The 16,589-nt window shown below is 45.0% G+C and overlaps 3 protein-coding genes across 5 annotated transcripts; 2 read left to right on the top strand and 1 right to left on the bottom strand.

Annotated features, from left to right (window-relative positions):
- Nucleotides 1–1,565: 1,565 nt before the first annotated feature.
- orai1a (ORAI calcium release-activated calcium modulator 1a) lies at nucleotides 1,566–5,819 on the top strand. Of its 2 annotated transcripts, none has more exons than XM_023803135.2 (2): nucleotides 1,566–1,897; nucleotides 3,666–5,819. In XM_023803135.2, exons 1-2 carry the CDS (start codon nucleotides 1,784–1,786, stop codon nucleotides 4,212–4,214), a joined length of 663 nt encoding a protein of 220 aa, XP_023658903.1. In that variant the 5' UTR covers nucleotides 1,566–1,783; the 3' UTR covers nucleotides 4,215–5,819. The 2 variants fall into 2 exon arrangements, with proteins under 2 accessions (XP_023658903.1, XP_023658904.1); XM_023803136.2 differs by lacking the exon at nucleotides 1,566–1,897 and adding an exon at nucleotides 1,908–2,550.
- Nucleotides 5,820–5,846: 27 nt separating this feature from the next.
- morn3 (MORN repeat containing 3) lies at nucleotides 5,847–8,531 on the bottom strand. Its single transcript, XM_023803133.2, has 5 exons — nucleotides 8,169–8,531; nucleotides 7,666–7,823; nucleotides 7,209–7,368; nucleotides 6,748–6,932; nucleotides 5,847–6,088 (listed from the first exon to the last, which is right to left on the bottom strand). The coding sequence occupies exons 1-5, from the start codon at nucleotides 8,308–8,310 to the stop codon at nucleotides 5,999–6,001; spliced, it is 735 nt and encodes a 244-aa protein (XP_023658901.1). The 5' UTR covers nucleotides 8,311–8,531; the 3' UTR covers nucleotides 5,847–5,998.
- Nucleotides 8,532–9,822: 1,291 nt separating this feature from the next.
- Nucleotides 9,823–15,991, top strand: LOC111839172 (transmembrane protein 120B-like). Of its 2 annotated transcripts, none has more exons than XM_023802830.2 (12): nucleotides 9,823–10,108; nucleotides 11,025–11,143; nucleotides 11,263–11,379; nucleotides 11,531–11,590; nucleotides 11,735–11,830; nucleotides 11,988–12,077; nucleotides 12,240–12,305; nucleotides 12,422–12,483; nucleotides 12,973–13,065; nucleotides 13,437–13,501; nucleotides 13,799–13,867; nucleotides 14,178–15,991. In XM_023802830.2, the coding sequence occupies exons 1-12, from the start codon at nucleotides 10,046–10,048 to the stop codon at nucleotides 14,295–14,297; spliced, it is 1,020 nt and encodes a 339-aa protein (XP_023658598.1). In that variant the 5' UTR covers nucleotides 9,823–10,045; the 3' UTR covers nucleotides 14,298–15,991. The 2 variants fall into 2 exon arrangements, with proteins under 2 accessions (XP_023658598.1, XP_023658599.1); XM_023802831.2 differs by having other exon boundaries at nucleotides 12,973–13,061; nucleotides 14,178–14,315.
- Nucleotides 15,992–16,589: the final 598 nt, after the last annotated feature.

A 16,589-nucleotide genomic window follows, 5' to 3' on the forward strand; every position in this document is an offset into this window, starting at 1 on the left:
ACACACGCTAGCCAGTTAGCAACCAGATACCTTCTGCTACTGAAATGTTTTAATATCTTATAAATAAATTGCTGTCCGGGGGGCGGGTATAGCGAACAGCAGAATTTCACCTAGGGCACCAGAGCACCCACAGCCGGCCCTGCCGATTCGACAAGCTGCACTGCGGTACCCTGCATGCCGATTATCGGATTATTGAGGTCACATTGTTGTTTTTGTTTTTAATTTAATGCTCTCTTGTTTCTCTTTCAGCTCAGAAAATAGCTCAAGCGGCGCACTTCTGAGAACACCTACAAGGTAGCGGTTCCAAGTTATTTAAGTTTATTTGAGAGCCTTGGGCTAGTTAAATCGGCAACACCTGAGTGTCCATACTGATGTCAGCCTGGTGCCCCCGTATTCGTTTTTTAATTTTATTTATTTATCCTTTATTTTACCAGGAAGGTTCCATTGCGATATATCTCTTCTTCCAGTAAGTCCTGGCCAAGATGGTAGCAAATAAGAAAAATAAGACAAAAGTTTAATATACATATACAGAGATTATTAATATAAACATAAACTAAAACACATACAAGTACTCAAAATCTCCAAAAATACATAGAATAAAATTTATTTATATGAAACAATGACACTGTTCTTTAAGCTCAGAGTTTAAGAGATTTTTAAACACATTCAGAGAAGCACTAGAAATGCCGTAAGTATTGATGAGGGAGACAATAACTTGTGCAGTAATATACAGAGCCGGTGTTCCGGGCAATTCGGTTTCCCTATGTTTCCCCTGTCGCGCGCTGATTTGTACACGGTTTCGCTGTTGTTTTCATGTCTTTTTACAAAGCTCTTGAGGTAAACAAGCCATATATTTTAAAACATCACATGTTTTTTGTTTTTACAGATAATAAATGAAAGTATTTAATTTGCTGGATAGAGATATTTCTTGATGAAAACGGTATAGTATTGCTTATAAGACTATATATTATGCGTGACGATCTACTGTATTCACATGTAGTAATGTACCTGAGTGATTTTCAGACATCTCACATACATATTTGCCTAAATATTAGGAGAAACATTATTTCCTGACATCCAGGATATTTGGTTCCCCCCTGTTAAAACAGGTATACAGCAACTCTGGGCCTCGGAACTAATAACAATACAGTATTCACATGTAATAATGTACTTGAGTGATTTTCAGACATTTCACATACCTCTTTGCTTTAATATTAGGGGAAACATTATTTCCTGATAGACAGGGGAAACATAGGGAAACCGAATTGCCCGGAACACCCGGTCAGTCCTATAAGCAGTCGTCTCGGGCGCCAACTTCTGGGAGGGCACCGACTTGCCAAGCAAGCAAGTGTTTACCAGTGTTCTGGTAATATATATTAAATATAATTTCCACGGACGCCCATATTAAACAAATGAATACCTAGTCTGTCTTCATTTGAGCAAATGGTACACTTCTTTAAAAGAAAATGTACTAAATATAACAGATTTAAAATGTTAGAACTTTAGCGAGAGTCATCGCCGTGGCCGTTCCTCAGGCGCGCTCCCGAACCCGCGCAGGCGGGGTGCGCGCCGCGGAGCACAGACCGCACTGCCTTCTGGGTAAAATGGGTTTTGGTCAGACGCGCCGTGATAGTGTGAAGAAATCGTTCGGAGTTCAGCTGCTCGACTCGCCTTTACGCCAAGGCGCGCCAAGGAAGCTCGAAGTTCGCCCAAGTCCCATGAGCAGCCCTGATATTCCCCTCCCCGCCGGACAAGAGCCGCGGATCCAAGCCGGTCGCTCGGCATGAGCCTCAACGAGCACTCCCTGCAGGCACTGTCCTGGAGGAAGCTCTACCTCAGCCGGGCCAAGCTCAAGGCGTCAAGCCGCACGTCGGCGTTGCTTTCCGGCTTCGCCATGGTGAGCAAAGTGTCGCGAAGCGATTTTCAGTTACTTAAAAGTGCGGGATTCATATACCGCGGAGAAGAGTGGGTAAACTTTGGTAATGTCGCCTTTATTGTGTAGCGGGAGTGTCCCGAAATGCAGTGCTTTCCTGGAGAATAACATGCTACACCGTCCCTCTGGAAAAATAACTCACTATATCGTTCCTTTGGACGAATAACTCGCTATAACGTCTCTCTAGTAGAATACCGCCGTTTACTTCCCCCTTGGCGGCTCTGCCTCGCTCAACACCCGACCCTGTTCCCTGCGCCCCTTCGGTAGCTTTAAGGACGGCTTGCCTCGGCACATTCCCACACACACAGACCCTTTGGGAAATAAAAGTGGATATGATCCTCTGTCGCTCTAGCCTCGGCTGTTTGAGCTCCTGTGACAGTGTTTATTAATATTTACCGCGGTCTTATGAGTGCAGTGCCTGGAATGCACCGACTCAGAAACCCGAGGACTGCCTGCAAAACTCGCAGCTTTTTAAAGACAACTTCACTGGGCTGGTGGGGGCGCGAGCAACCTGACGCTGGCAAAGAGGCCGCGTGCTCGCGATGTGCCGCGCATGCAGATGTTACAGATGTTACAGATGCCGGAAGTGCCACCCCAGGCAAACGTGCCCAGAAATAGTGAGTACAGCTAAATGAAAATACAGTGGTACCTCGGTTCTCGAACTTAATCCGTTCCGGACTCCAGATCGAATCCTAAAAAGTTCGAGTTCTGATCGAATTTTTCCCATAAGAAATAATGGAAAACCAATTAATTGGTTCCCGGCCCCTCAAAATTACACCTAAATGTTTTTTTTAGCATTTAAACACAAAATGAACAGGATAAAACAAGAAGAGCATTTTTTTCTTAATGGCTTCCAAAACGATGAAGATCTTATCCCAACATTACCCCTGTCCTGCCCCTATCGTCCGCTCCTTCCGTGTGCCACGCCCCCTCGTTAACCTCGTGTGGGATCCCCATGTGATCAGCTGTTTCTGGTTATTGTCATTAGTCCTCCGTATTAAGTGCGCGTTTCAGTTTGTTTCCGCAGTCTGGTCATTGGGTGCGTTCGACTTGCTTACAGCGCTGGCTTAAAGCAACGCATTCTGATCCTGACGCAATGCATTGCGGTTAGATGCATTGCGACCTCTCACCCGGCTGCACAAACTGGAACCGCCTCCATGACGACACACCTTTGCCCTACGACTTTCAAGAAATTCGAGTTCTAGTGAGTTCAAGAACCGAGGTACCATTGTATCTGTTAAATCTGTCACTTTATATACCCAAAATGTTGAAAAATGGGACATTAAAGGTCTTAATCTAAGTCTGTCTGTTCTGATTGAAGCTCCATGGTAGGAGGATTTCTCATAATTGAGGTATCCATGCCTTGATCGTAACATTTGGTTTATTATTCACACATCAGTTGTTGGACCTTTTTTAAAAAAAAAAAAAAAAAAAAAACAAACAAAAAAAAACATTGAATGAAAAGTCCGTTGCGTCACTGAAGTGTAAATGCATAGGTATTGATTATGCTAAAGCATATTTCTGCTTGCAGTTTGGTCTTAAATTCGGCTTGAAGTGGTATTGAAAAGGTCTTAGAACATCTTAAGTTTCACATCAGGATTTCTGCAGACACACTGAGCATTTGTAAGGGGAGGAAGTTCCCATGGGGCAGGATGTGCAGGATGAGGGGCGTGGCAGTGGCAGGATGAGCAGCGACCGGGCTCATGGTGTGCTCCCTCGGGCTTTTCTTCAGGTGGCTATGGTGGAGGTCCAGCTGGAGAGCACGGACAGCTACCCAGCCGGGCTGCTCATCGCCTTCAGCGCCTGCACCACTGTGCTGGTGGCTGTGCACCTTTTCGCGCTGATGATCAGCACCTGCATCCTGCCCAACATCGAGGCTGTCAGCAACGTGCACAACCTCAACTCGGTGAAGGAGTCACCACATGAGCGCATGCACCGCTACATCGAGCTGGCCTGGGCCTTCTCCACCGTCATCGGCACGCTGCTGTTCCTGGCCGAGGTCGTGCTGCTCTGTTGGGTCAAGTTCCTGCCCATCAAGCCTCCGTCGGGTGAGGCCAATGGCACCGTCAGCTCTGGGAAGGCAGCTGCGATCGCCTCCACCATCATCATGGTGCCCTTTGCCCTGATCTTCATCGTCTTCGCCGTGCATTTCTACCGCTCACTCGTCAGCCACAAGACGGACCGGCAGTTCCAGGAGCTGGAGGAGCTGTCTAACATCACACGACTACAGAACGAGCTGGACCACAGAGGGGAGGCGGCCAGTGTCTCGCACTTCCCATAGCAGCTTGCAGGGGGGAGCCAGCTCTGAAGACACCTGCAGCCGTGAATGTTTGCGCTGCACAAATACGTATCAGCTGTGTTCTGCTCTTATTCTGTATACTAACCCTTATTTCCATTTGGTTTCTGTTTGGTTTCTGTTGCGTCTGCAAAATAGCCAGCCCATAAAGAATGCTCCCCCTGATTTATTTATGGTGAAATGCCATGATTTCTGATGTGGTGTTTGGTTTTCACAAAGCAGTAATTTTATTCCAGTGGCCAACATATATCTCTGTGTGTTACAGCTTTTAATTTCTTTTTCTTTTTATTATTAGTTGTTGAAGCAGGTGTTGCGCACAAAGGCATGCCTTGTTAAGATGTCATGTGGTCATTACAGTTTTCTGCCACTACTGGGCCATATATGATCACAGATATTGCATTAGGTTATGCATTGAATGATAGTGACCACTGGTGGCACATTTCAATACGCAGGGGATAATTGTGTTTTCTTGACTGTTTTTCTTTCCTCCATCACTGATAGATGAGGGTCAGAGAAAAAATCCTGGGGATCATGGAAAAATGCTTTCTAGATGTCCGTCAGGCGTCTAAACAGCCTTGGCTCGTCCACACACACACATCTGTAGCAGTCAGGTGTTCCAATCGCTACGTCTGTTATGATCGTTATTGATATTCATGTCACTCCTTGTATGTGTTCATTAGTCCTGTCACTGGCACTGACGGTGAGACTGTTTTCTACATCTACATAAATCTGGGTTTTTCCCCTGTGTGACTGTCGAACAGAAATGCAGCTCTCTGCCTCTTCTTTCTCTGGAAGCACTGAGAGCAGCTTTCCAGCATTTTTTAGTGCATTCTGCGATCGGTGCAGCTAACTGCCCCGCCTACCTACTGTTTTTATTTTTATTACCACTGTTGTGAGTAGACGAACTGCAAAGAGCCTTGAAATATGTCAATAGCTTAGCTGCTAACAAATCTTCATTCAAATGTAAATGTGTTTATAAGTAGGGCGGCCTGGCCTGGAAATCTGGGCCAGCTTATACTTTGCTAGTGCTGTGACCCTCTAGTGACATCTGGTGGTAAATTTGTGGCAATCTGCAACATGCCTTTTTAAGTAGGATCAGGGTTGTGTCGGATCTGCGATATTTACAGATGAAACTAAGATCTGAGCCAAAACTGATGATATTGCTTGTTGTGCCATGAAATATGATCAGCATCTCCAAATGCGAGTTTTGCCAAAATATCAATGCCGAATGATTTCAGAGTAAATTTATAATGTTTATGATGTGCTCATTTTTATTGTCACTGCTTAGGCTACTGAAAGTGATTAACATGCAAATCTGAAAGACTTGTGCACTATTTTAAAAATAGAAACATGCCCTTTGTAATCGCTCTGGTTAATGATTGTCTTCACTTGCCATGTTTCGTCATTGCGAAGGTGAGCAGTGCCTCAGTCTGCAAAGCACCAGCATCTGTTTCATTGTCACTCTGTGTTGGGTAACAGATGAAACTGAAACATTGTAAATCAATAATTTACACAAGTAAATTATAGCAAAAGTGTGTTCAGACTTAAACAGGTGAATATATCGATAAGTGTAAATAAATCTTAAATACACTTCATTGTTTGGCTTTTATTTTAGAAAACTCCAGAACAGTCCAAGTTAAGCAAATTCTACGTCAGCAGACATAGCCTGATGATGAACATGATCTTGTGATTTGGCAATGAGTAAAAACTCTCATTGGCTACAGAATTTGGCATGATATCAGAAGGGTCCTAAATGGTGTCACCCTGTCCTATTGTCTCCTGAAGGGTTGGTTCTCTTCTACTCCAAACAGATTGCTGCCTGTCTCCAGCAAAACTGAGTGTGCGTCCATCAGGTGCACCTTGAACACACAAACCTTAGTTTAGCATAGTTACAGAAAATGACCACGTGACTCTTTAGACCAGGGGTCTCAAACTCAAGTCCTGGGGGGCCGGAGCCCTGAGTAGCTTAGTTCTTTCCCACTTCCACCACAAATGATACCAAAAACTGTGTAGGGCACCGGCCCTCTCAGACTGGAATTTGAGACCCTTGCGTAAGACTTTGTATTGATTTCTATATAAAATTACAGGTGCCACATTTAGTCTATTGTGTAGAACAGGTTTTCTGTTCTTGTGCAGTATATAATTTACATCTCAAGACCAGAGAATTCCCCCTGAGTTACAGCACAGTGTTGCACCTCTTCCCTTTTACTGATGTCACTTCCTGCATGTATTTAGTGTGTTTTTGTCCCCTCTTGTCCTTTGCCTATCAAATCAAATCAAAAAACTTTATTTGTCCCTGAGGGGCAATTATATCTCCTCCCCTACAGCCCCAGTAATCAGACTTCATACTTGCTGATGACTTGTGTTCTCTGTTTGTTTTGTTGTTTGTGAGGCACTTAACTCTACTGACGTGTGAAAATGTTGCAATTGCCTATGGCTGGTTGAGCCTTAGGCATGTCGTTAAAGCGCTGCAGACCTGTAGCCCAACATAACGGCCGCGCTTTGATCCCTCCCTCACCTCTGGGATGGGGTATGGAGGGGCAGCGGGGGCCTCCTCTCTCCCAAAGTCCGTCACTGTTCCACATTTGGCAATGCCGTGCTCCCAGAGGCCTTCGTAGAGTTGACCTTTGTCCAGGAAGAAGAACTTGCCTGCACCATGCTTCTCACCCTGCTCCCAGGTGCCCTCGTACCTGTTCTGATTGGCTGCGGGAGTTTTCATGCTATAATGTGAGGGCAGCTTTTAGTATTGCCCAGCTCTCATTTCTGTGGTACCTTTTAAAATCGTGAGCTTCCACAAGAAAATCTTACACTGAACCCATTTTGTAATTCCAATGATATCAGTACTATATGCCATAATATACACTCCATGATGGAGGGTGAGAGAGCAGACCCCAGCCTTATCATGCCCCCACCCACAGTTAGCATCTCCTAGAGGGGGTCTTTCAGTTCAGTCGCTGCTATGGACGTGGGGGGCCTTACCAAGGCACAGCAAGCCCTGCCCATGCGGCTTATCGCTCAGCCACTCGCCGTCGTACACGTCTCCGTTCTCGTAATACATCCTGCCCCAGCCGCTCCTCTCATTCCCAGCCCACTCGCCCTCGTAGTGGGCAGAGCCGCTGTAGAAGCAGGACCCGTATCCCTGAGAAGTAACCATGCGCATCTAGTAAACCGTATAATGTTACATACAAAGCAAACTTTAACACTGGGGTTGTAAATGTAGTAAGAACAAAATTTTAAAAGTCCAGGCCAGATCTGCCTTTTGTAGTGGCCCTAGTCCCCCCCACCCCAACCCCCCGGGCACACTGCTGATCATTTCACTTCCTCCACAACACAAGCAGTTCTCGGGCCCTGAATAGTCAGCCCTATTCTGCTTTTTACTGCAGCCAGTCCTGCCTTTACCCCTGTCTCAAGCTGCTCTGATGTTATAATCACTTACATTCCTTTTGTCATTTTTCCATTCGCCTGAATAAAGCTTCGCATACTCTTTAGACACTGGGTTCAACTTGCTTAGCGTCCCCAAACCGTGGCGCTGTCCGTATTTCCACTCTCCATCATAAAGGACTCCGGTCTTCTTCCAGATGTTGGTGCCTTTTCCTGGTTGGAAAAATAAACTGCCCTGATATAGTGCCAATTAAGTGGCACACTGTATTAATCATCATTAATATTTTAAAAGCTAACTAAAACACACGTACACGCAAAATCATGCAAATGGAGGTTTTCTGTATAGTTGCAAAGACAAGTTCACTTGTGAAAGTCATTTTTGAAAAACAAAAATTCCAACTGCCAGACCAACATAAACCCAATTCCAAATTCAGGACTGGCAGAAAAGCCAGCATTAAAATGTTCCTGTTGCTTTTGTGGTCACAGGTAATGTATATTTCTGCATCTAAACAGTGTATCTTTCTATAGCCCGACTACAGAGTGATCAGCGACATTTACCGTGTTTCTTGTTATTTAGCCACTCGCCAGTGTACTCTTCCCCGTTGACGGAGTAGACTGTGTGCCGCAGCCCGCATTTCTGCGCCTTCTTGTCCCAAAGTTTGCTCAGCTGTTCCTTTCTAGCTTTTTTCAGGAACGGCATGCTTGGCCTCAAGATAAATGCACATCACCCAAGCTATAAATGCAAAATAAAGGGTGGCGCACTGGCTATTAATTAAACAGCGGCTAGTTATATCATTCAACGAGCTTATCTATGTCGTGTGGTGCACACAGACCTCGGAACTAAGACTTAATGCATGACGTTTACATTAGCAAAAACCGTGAAGTTTAAGAGAAGCAGTAACCAAACTCCGGTTTCCCTGGCACGACATCGCGTCGTCTGTAACCATGACAGCGCGACGCCTTTTCCGCACATTACCACGTGCTTCAGAAACTTACGGTTCATGTACACAATGCGATGATGCAAATGATATTTCACTATGTAAGTAGCATCCCTGTCTGCATATATTAGAGTCATGGTATTCACAGTATCAAAAAGCATATCATGTTACAGGATATCCATAAATATATCAACATAATTCAAGCAAGGAACAGTTAATGTGTGTTTTTTCGTTTTAAGTTAATCATGAAATGTATAAAACTGATAAATTGATGGATGGATGGATGGATGTATTTACTACCCAGCAACTGACTAGCCGAGGACTGCACCGAAGCATATTAACTATATGTTAATGGTAATTCCGATGTCCTGAATTTGCTTGGTTGCGTCATTTAAATTTCTTTGGCAAAGATTGTTTTTCATATTAATTACTTACCACTAGCACCAGCCAGTCAGGCCCACAATACAACTATGTTGCAAGAAATACTTTGCTACTTTTAGTAGAACACTTCATAGCTACATTTCTTCGTATTATGAAGCCTCATTCTTACATAATACTGTAAGTAATGCATTAGCTACATTAATAATACATAATTCTGAAGTCCTGCTTTTATGTAGTCAGTTGCAGCTTACTTACATTTTATATGTTTATTTATTGTATCTCACACAATAGGCAACCATTAAAAATGACACCAATACGTCTACTTCAAATATGACACGCTCAAATTAATCTTAAAAGCAATTGCAGACACATTCGGAAAACAACCTCAAACTTATATGTTATGAATTTCACTAAGACACAGTATTTAATATACAGCCAGGTGTGATGTGAATTGGTAAAACGTCTGAAATTAGTGACCCGGCCACAAAACACATGGTAGGAAAAATACAGTTTTTCGTAGCCTGATACCATATTGCTAATAAATGAATCCAAGGTGAATATCCAAAGCAAAATTAATCAAAAAGTAAACATAAACAACGATACAGAAAATTGAATTTACTTTATATTGAAATTGCCAAACCATTAAAATTTAAAGTTGCAGAAAGGATCTCTTAAGTATTTCGAAACTTTGTGGCATGCAAAGGATTTTCTTTTCTGTTGCATACAACATGTACAACTACGCCTGCCTGACTGTGCATATCTCTATTTGCTCTTTCTTTTACTCCGCGACACGCGATCAGAAGACCCTGTGCGGTCCCCTATTGGCGTTTCCACATCTCAAAACACACGTGAACTCCGATTGGCTCTTGTTTTGTCATTGGGCGGTACTTTCATGCCTGCGCCACCGTTACCCGAGAGCCAGCGTCGCGAGCAGCGGCGGAGCTAGTGCAGGTTTAAGGGGGTCATTGAGCAGACAGGAGCAGTTTTGGGGGCTGGATCCCCGAAAGAACCTCCGTGCATGGGAGGGGAAGCGAGGGACAGAGTCGGGGAGAAAGAAGATCGAGCGAAAGGACGGCAAATGAGCAGGAGAGGAAGCAAAGAGAGCCTGTTATAAAAATGTCACTGCAGAAGTGCCTAGAGGAGTGGGAGGAGATTGACAGGGAATTTCAGCAGCTGCAGGTATGGATATGAACCGGGCATGATGCTGGGAGGCGGCCGGCCTTCGAGAGACCCCGACGGATGCCCCGGTGGGGGTCGGAGCCCGGAGGAGCTCCCGTAGCCAGCCGCACGCTATGCCGCCCTTTGTTTGCTTCCACTTGGGGGCCCCTGAGCTGACAAACCGGCGTGAGCAGTGCGACCGGCAGTGGCAATGACAGTCAGCTGCCCTGAATATTTTCCGTACTCTAACACGACAAATGGATACATGCTGGATTGGTATAATTAATGATTGATCATGGTTCACCTCGGCATGTTTACTCGGACGAACTGTGGTGTGCCATGGCAGTGTCAACAACTGCTTATAGTCATAATAGTATACCTTGTGTATAATTTGACAAATGTTTGCTAAAAACTTCCTAGTAGTGTGTTTATTCTGTCCAGACCCGGTCCACAGCCAATTTCTATTATATAAAACGTATATCTTAATGGAGAATTTAGCCAATATTTTTGTTTCCCGATGAAGGAAAGCCACAGTTATTATTTTTTTATTTTGTTTGAACTGCATTTGCGACTGTAAATATTTACTTTTACATTTTATGCACTGTGGTTTAATTAGGAGTTGATAAGTAATATATAATTTTGGTGAGGGAGATGTGTATATGTGTGTGGGGGTGCACAGGCAGAGGTCCTGAGTGAAAGCTGCAGCTACATTCCACATCTATCTCAGGAGGTTCCAGAATATGGCAGTTCTACAGGGAACACTGTCATGGGCGGGTGGCCCATTCCCGGGACCCAGCAAAGGCATAATCAGATTATATTATGATATTTAAATGCACATGTTTTTCAGTGGTTCACAGGACAGTTGTTATTCGTAACTTTGCAGACAGTGCCTCAGGAGTCGCTACATACATTTACGTGTTTTTCTTGCATCTCGTAGGAAGCTCATAAAGTTTACCGGCAGAAACTTGGCCAGCTGAGCAGCCTGCAGAGCGCATGCAGCACCTCCATCCGCAGGCAGAAGCGGAGCCTGTCTGAGCTGCGCTCCAGCCTGCACCGGTATGTCGTCCTGCCTCGCTCCGTTCAGCTGCACGACCGCGCAGGCTGCTCTCTTGCTGCCCCCTGCTGACCGTTCGCGGCATGGCTGCTGCCACTGTGACCGTGATATGATTTCCCAGGTGTGCGAAATCCAGCAGCCCCAAGGAACGGGAGGAGATACGCGAGATACAGGCGCAGATCAGGGACAGGCAGAATGTCTTCTTCGATATGGAAGCATATTTGCCAAAGAAAAATGGGTGAGTTCATCAGTGGGCAGTCATCCAAAGTGGGTAAAGAGTGATTATAGCCAAGCTAAGCGTCACACTTATAATGTAATTTGTGCATTTAATGCAGGTAGAATTCAAATACTGGAGAATGTTTTTCAATGTTTCATGGCATCTCTTTCAGGCTGTACTTAAATCTGGTTCTTGGAAATGTAAACGTGACTCTGCTCAGCAACCAAGCGAAGTAAGTCTGCTAACACTCCGGCCGGATGGACGGCCGGGGAGTGAGATGGCACACGTCATCCGGACAGACTGCTGGGGAGTGAGACGGCACACGATCATCCGACCATCCGACTTTGCTCTGATGCTCTTTGTTCCCCATGAACAGATTTGCCTACAAAGATGAATATGAGAAGTTCAAATTATACCTGACTATCATTCTGATGCTGGGGGCCATAACCTGCCGTTTTATAGTTATTTATCGGTAAGAAGTAGTTTTTGTTACTGTTGCTGTTTTAGTTTAACTTCAAAGATGGCTTGTATCCTATTCATTTAGTCATGCTCTATAAATCAAATGTTTTTCTCATTCATGATATAGTCAGTGTCCTGAGTCAGTGTCAGGTGTGTGTGTTTCTGTTCAGGGTCACAGATGAAATCTTTAACTTCCTGCTGGTGTGGTATTACTGCACGCTAACCATACGCGAAAGCATCCTCATAAGTAACGGCTCCAGGTAAGACTGCCGCAAGAACTGCCCCCTCAGATTGGGAGCAATGCATGGACTTTGGTTTTCTGTTTTTTAAGAGTAACAAACTGTGCTAGTCACGTTTGCCTTTTCAGAACATGATCAATAGCAAATGTGAATAAAGTAAACTGTGTGTTGTCTTTTTTTAAGGATTAAAGGCTGGCGGGTATCACACCACTACGTCTCCACGTTCCTCTCTGGCGTGATGCTGACCTGGTGAGTTATTCCTCTGGTCACAGGAGCGGAGTCTCACGCCGGCTTGCTGCGTCTGTCCTGAAGAACGTCATCCCCGCGTAGTGTGTTTCTCATGTTTGATTTCCCTCTCTGAAAAGGCCAGATGGGATGATGTATCAGATGTTCCGGAATCAGTTCCTGGGATTCTCCATCTACCAGAGTAGGTGTCTGGCTGGGCTGAGAGGCGCACTGTGCCCTGGCTTCCTGTAGGTGTCACAGTCATTGAGGTGCCATCAAGGTCCTTCACAGGTCTGGCTATAGCATCCAGTCTGAGAAAAGGGTGATTTAATTTATCTAGTAAACCTGATTCCATGTGGGGTCTCCATTCTGCCCCCATGTCCGTCGAGGGTGTGTGACTGTCTGTCCTGCTACAGCTGCATAGCGGACGGCGTTTGCAATATCCGGCCTTCTTGGCCAACATCTTACACAACACTGAGTTGCTAAACGCTGCATGAGGGCATCCAATGTCCTGCAGGGCAGGAGGTGTCTGGAGATTAATCTCTGATAATACTGAGCTTGTATTGACTGGAGGTTTGATTCGGAGAACGGAGTGCCGATGTCTGAGTTTTAGTACTTGCATCAAGGTGCTGCTTGTAACCTGGGCATCGGGGATTGGGTGTCTGGAACATTCTGCTTGTTGGTATTGCAGGTTTTGTACAGTTCCTGCAGTATTACTACCAGCGCGGCTGCTTGTATAGGCTCCGGACCCTTGGCGAGAGGGACCAGCTGGATCTGACTGTGGGTGAGACATTGAGGCCCAAACCATGTCTGGTGCAGAACTGTACATGAAGTTCCCGCCCTGCAGGTTTTAAACTCTTGAACCGTAATCGAAACTGGTATTTTCAATTACAAAATATAGACTGTTAAAATGTATCTTTAGTAGGTATTAGTAAATAGTTTGATTCAGTGTGATTTCCTTGTAATTAATGCTGAGTTTTGCTCTTTATTTAACTGAATTGCTCTCAAAGAAATTTCCCTGCAATACCATTTTGAGTTATATGGGACGACACTATGGCTGCAGATTTAAAACTGCAGTCTTGTAGTTAATCTCCCTGAGCAGTAGGGGGCCCTGTGGGCTACATTTTATTGGTGCATTTGTTGCCTGTTCTCCAGAAGGATTTCAGTCCTGGATGTGGGGAGGGCTCACCTTCCTCCTGCCCTTTCTCTTCTTCTGTCATGTAAGTGTGACTGTGTGGGGGGGGGGGCATCACCCTGATCTGGTGATGAGGTTGAGGCATAGGGGTGGCATGCATTGCAGGCCCAGGGGACTGGCTATTTCAGGAGGGTTTGGGGGTCCCCCGTCTCTCTGCTCCATCTGCAGTTCATCTCAAAGCATCTCCCAAAGCCTTCAGCTCTGCAAGGTCAGGCAGCATCTGCATGCCTGCACTGCTGTCTCTCTCAGCCTGCCCGCCTACTGAAGCCGCCGTTCTGCTCCCACATTAAAGCTGAACGTCGTCCTCCTCTTTCCCATCTAGTTCTGGCAGCTGTACAATGCAGTGACCTTATTTGGCTCGTCCAGGCATGAAGACTGCAGAGAGTGGCAGGTGACTCAGTACACACCTTTCTGCTTCCTCTTTTTCACCTGGATTCTTCAGGGCCTGATTTTGCTCTATGCTGAGATAAGTCTTGATCCTGAACCTGGATCAAATGGGACTGTTCATAACTGCTCCCAGCCGGTCCAAGTTCTCAATCACAAAATGTTAATTGTTAACTTCAGCATGTTGAACCCTTTTGGCTGTTGGTCTGAATTATTTTTTGTTTTAGCTGAACATGGCTGAAGCTGAATGCAGATAAAGGCCAGTTCTGGGGGTGTCACTAAACTAACTGGGGCTCTTGTGATGCATCACCTTTCAGGTTGTCACGCTGGCCCTCACTTTTCTCGTCCTCTTCCTGGGGAACTTCCTCACCACTCTGAAAGTGGTCCACCAGAAGTTTCAGAAGAGCACAGAAAAGATCCAGAAGAAGGAGTCATAAGCATCGCCACATAAGAGCAGGCAGTAACTCTGGGAGCAGAGTCTTTAGAGAGAGGACATCATGGCGTTGGGGGTGCGGGGAGGGGGGGTGGGCAGCTCCCGTCCTCAGATTAGCGGAGGAGCGCTGCCTCACTGGAGTCGCCTGTCGCTTGCCCTGGCTGTCAGACAGAGGCTGAGCTACTGGAAGCCCGTGATCCATGTGCTTCTGAAGAGGTCTGTCTAGCCTTGCAGTTTTGCTTTCATGTGCGTAGAGGGACTCCATTGGCACGTTATGCAATACAAGTGGACAGATAGAGAAATTCAGTCATTTATTTAGAAATATACCTCAGAGCATAACTGCAGGCATCCTGCTGTTTCCCACTGCCTGATGTGCTTGTCTGCAGTAAATCCCTTTCTCTCTGTCATCTTAACTTGGACATGGTCACCAAGTGGCCCAGCCAACAACATCAGTGGGGATGGTGACAGTGAGCTTTCAAAGGGCGTCGTTTCAGAGTAGGCAAGAACATAAGGCACATCCGTGTCATCCTGTCTGCAGTGTGTCTTGTGCAGTCTGTCTGCCTGGAAAAAAGACCCCCCATTTTGTACATTTCAAAAAAGTCCTGCAAAGAAGACGAGCCTGGAAATCTAACACGCGTGTGTGCTGCTGCTCCGGTTCCTGATCCTGCTCTTGCTCCTGCTTCTGTTCCTGATCCTGCTCTTGCTCCTGATCCTGCTCCTGATCCTGCTTCTGTTCCCTGCCTTGCGCCCATAGGTTCCAACCCCCCCCCCCCAACCCTGAGTAGTACAAGTGGATACAGATAATGGATGGATGGAACATATTTGTTTGTTAATATTTGTACTTACATTGACTTGTAATGCTATTATTGCTACAGACACCAGAAATTTACTTAATACAGTAACACCACATTCACGGGGTTATGTTTTGAAAATACACACATAATACTTGGAAGGGATGGAAATTGCCACAAAGATGACAATATGACATTATCATGTTGTTTAGGCCACTATGAGATATTATTGCGACTCTTTACAATACAGCAGGTAAAGCAATTAGATTCTGCAATGTGTTGCCATTTATTTCTTGCATATATTATTGAAATTCATTACAAATACTAAGGAAAATACCACACGACTTAATTCACATTCTCACCTGAATATTCCCAGTTAATTCTTTAATGAACCTGGTCATCATGGGTCATTGCAGTAAATATCACACTGATTTGTTTCATTTTCTGTTTCCACAATGTTTTTGTTTAAATGATAGGATGTTACTATATTCCTTTGTGTGATTACTGATTATAACATCACTTGTAACAGACAAATCCTAGCTTGTGGCCACCTGTAATCAAACCGATGGTAGTAATGGTCATTAGGAAAGTGCCTAGTCCTCACTCCCTAATGAGGCCAAAAGGCAAGGTGCTATCCTATGCAAATCGCCTAACCAAGACTGAAAAGTCGGGCTGCCACAAGGTAGGATGATCAAGGAACCGACTCATTCATCACCATTGTCTGGATCCTGACCTTTTGTCTTGTGGCTCCTGCCTGGCTGTGATCAAACATGGTCTATTGTCTTAGACTCTGTGAAAAGGCTGGTATGACACACAAGTTAGGAGAAGAAGGTTGAGAAGGCTGTGCGTAACTACATCTACTGCACTAGAGAACATCATTTGGAATTAAACTCCTTCCTCCCAAAGAGAGCGCCTCTGGTCTGGTTCATTGATTAAGGCTGAAACAACGGAACCTAACAAAATGTGGATATGGGCCGCTACATAATCTGAAGCATTTATTGGTTTTCTAATAAGTGTTAGTGCGTGTTGTTATTCCTTAGCAGCAAATGTGTTTAAATGGAAGTTTGGAGCACCAAATAAGATAGTGATGAAGATGCCAGAATTTAAACAATATAAAATGTTAACATAATCCTTAGCCCATGCCTCAAAAGCAAGTATTTACGTCACTGGATATGTCAGTGCCATCAGAATCCAAAGTCCTTAGCCCATGCCTCAAAAGCAAGTATTTACGTCACTGGATATGCCAGTGACATCTGAATCCAAAGTCCTTAGCCCATGCCTCAAAAGCAAGTATTTACGTCACTGGATATGTCAGTGCCATCAGAATCCAAAGTCCTTAGCCCATGCCTCAAAAGCAAGTATTTACGTCACTGGATATGTCAGTGACATCTGAATCCAAAGTCCTTAGCCCATGCCTCAAAAGCAAGTATTTACGTCACTGGATATGTCAGTGCCATCAGAATCCAAAGTCCTTAGCCCATGCCTCAAAAGCAAGTATTTACGTC

Source organism: Paramormyrops kingsleyae, chromosome 2, assembly GCF_048594095.1.
Source record: "Paramormyrops kingsleyae isolate MSU_618 chromosome 2, PKINGS_0.4, whole genome shotgun sequence".
NCBI lineage: Eukaryota > Metazoa > Chordata > Actinopteri > Osteoglossiformes > Mormyridae > Paramormyrops > Paramormyrops kingsleyae.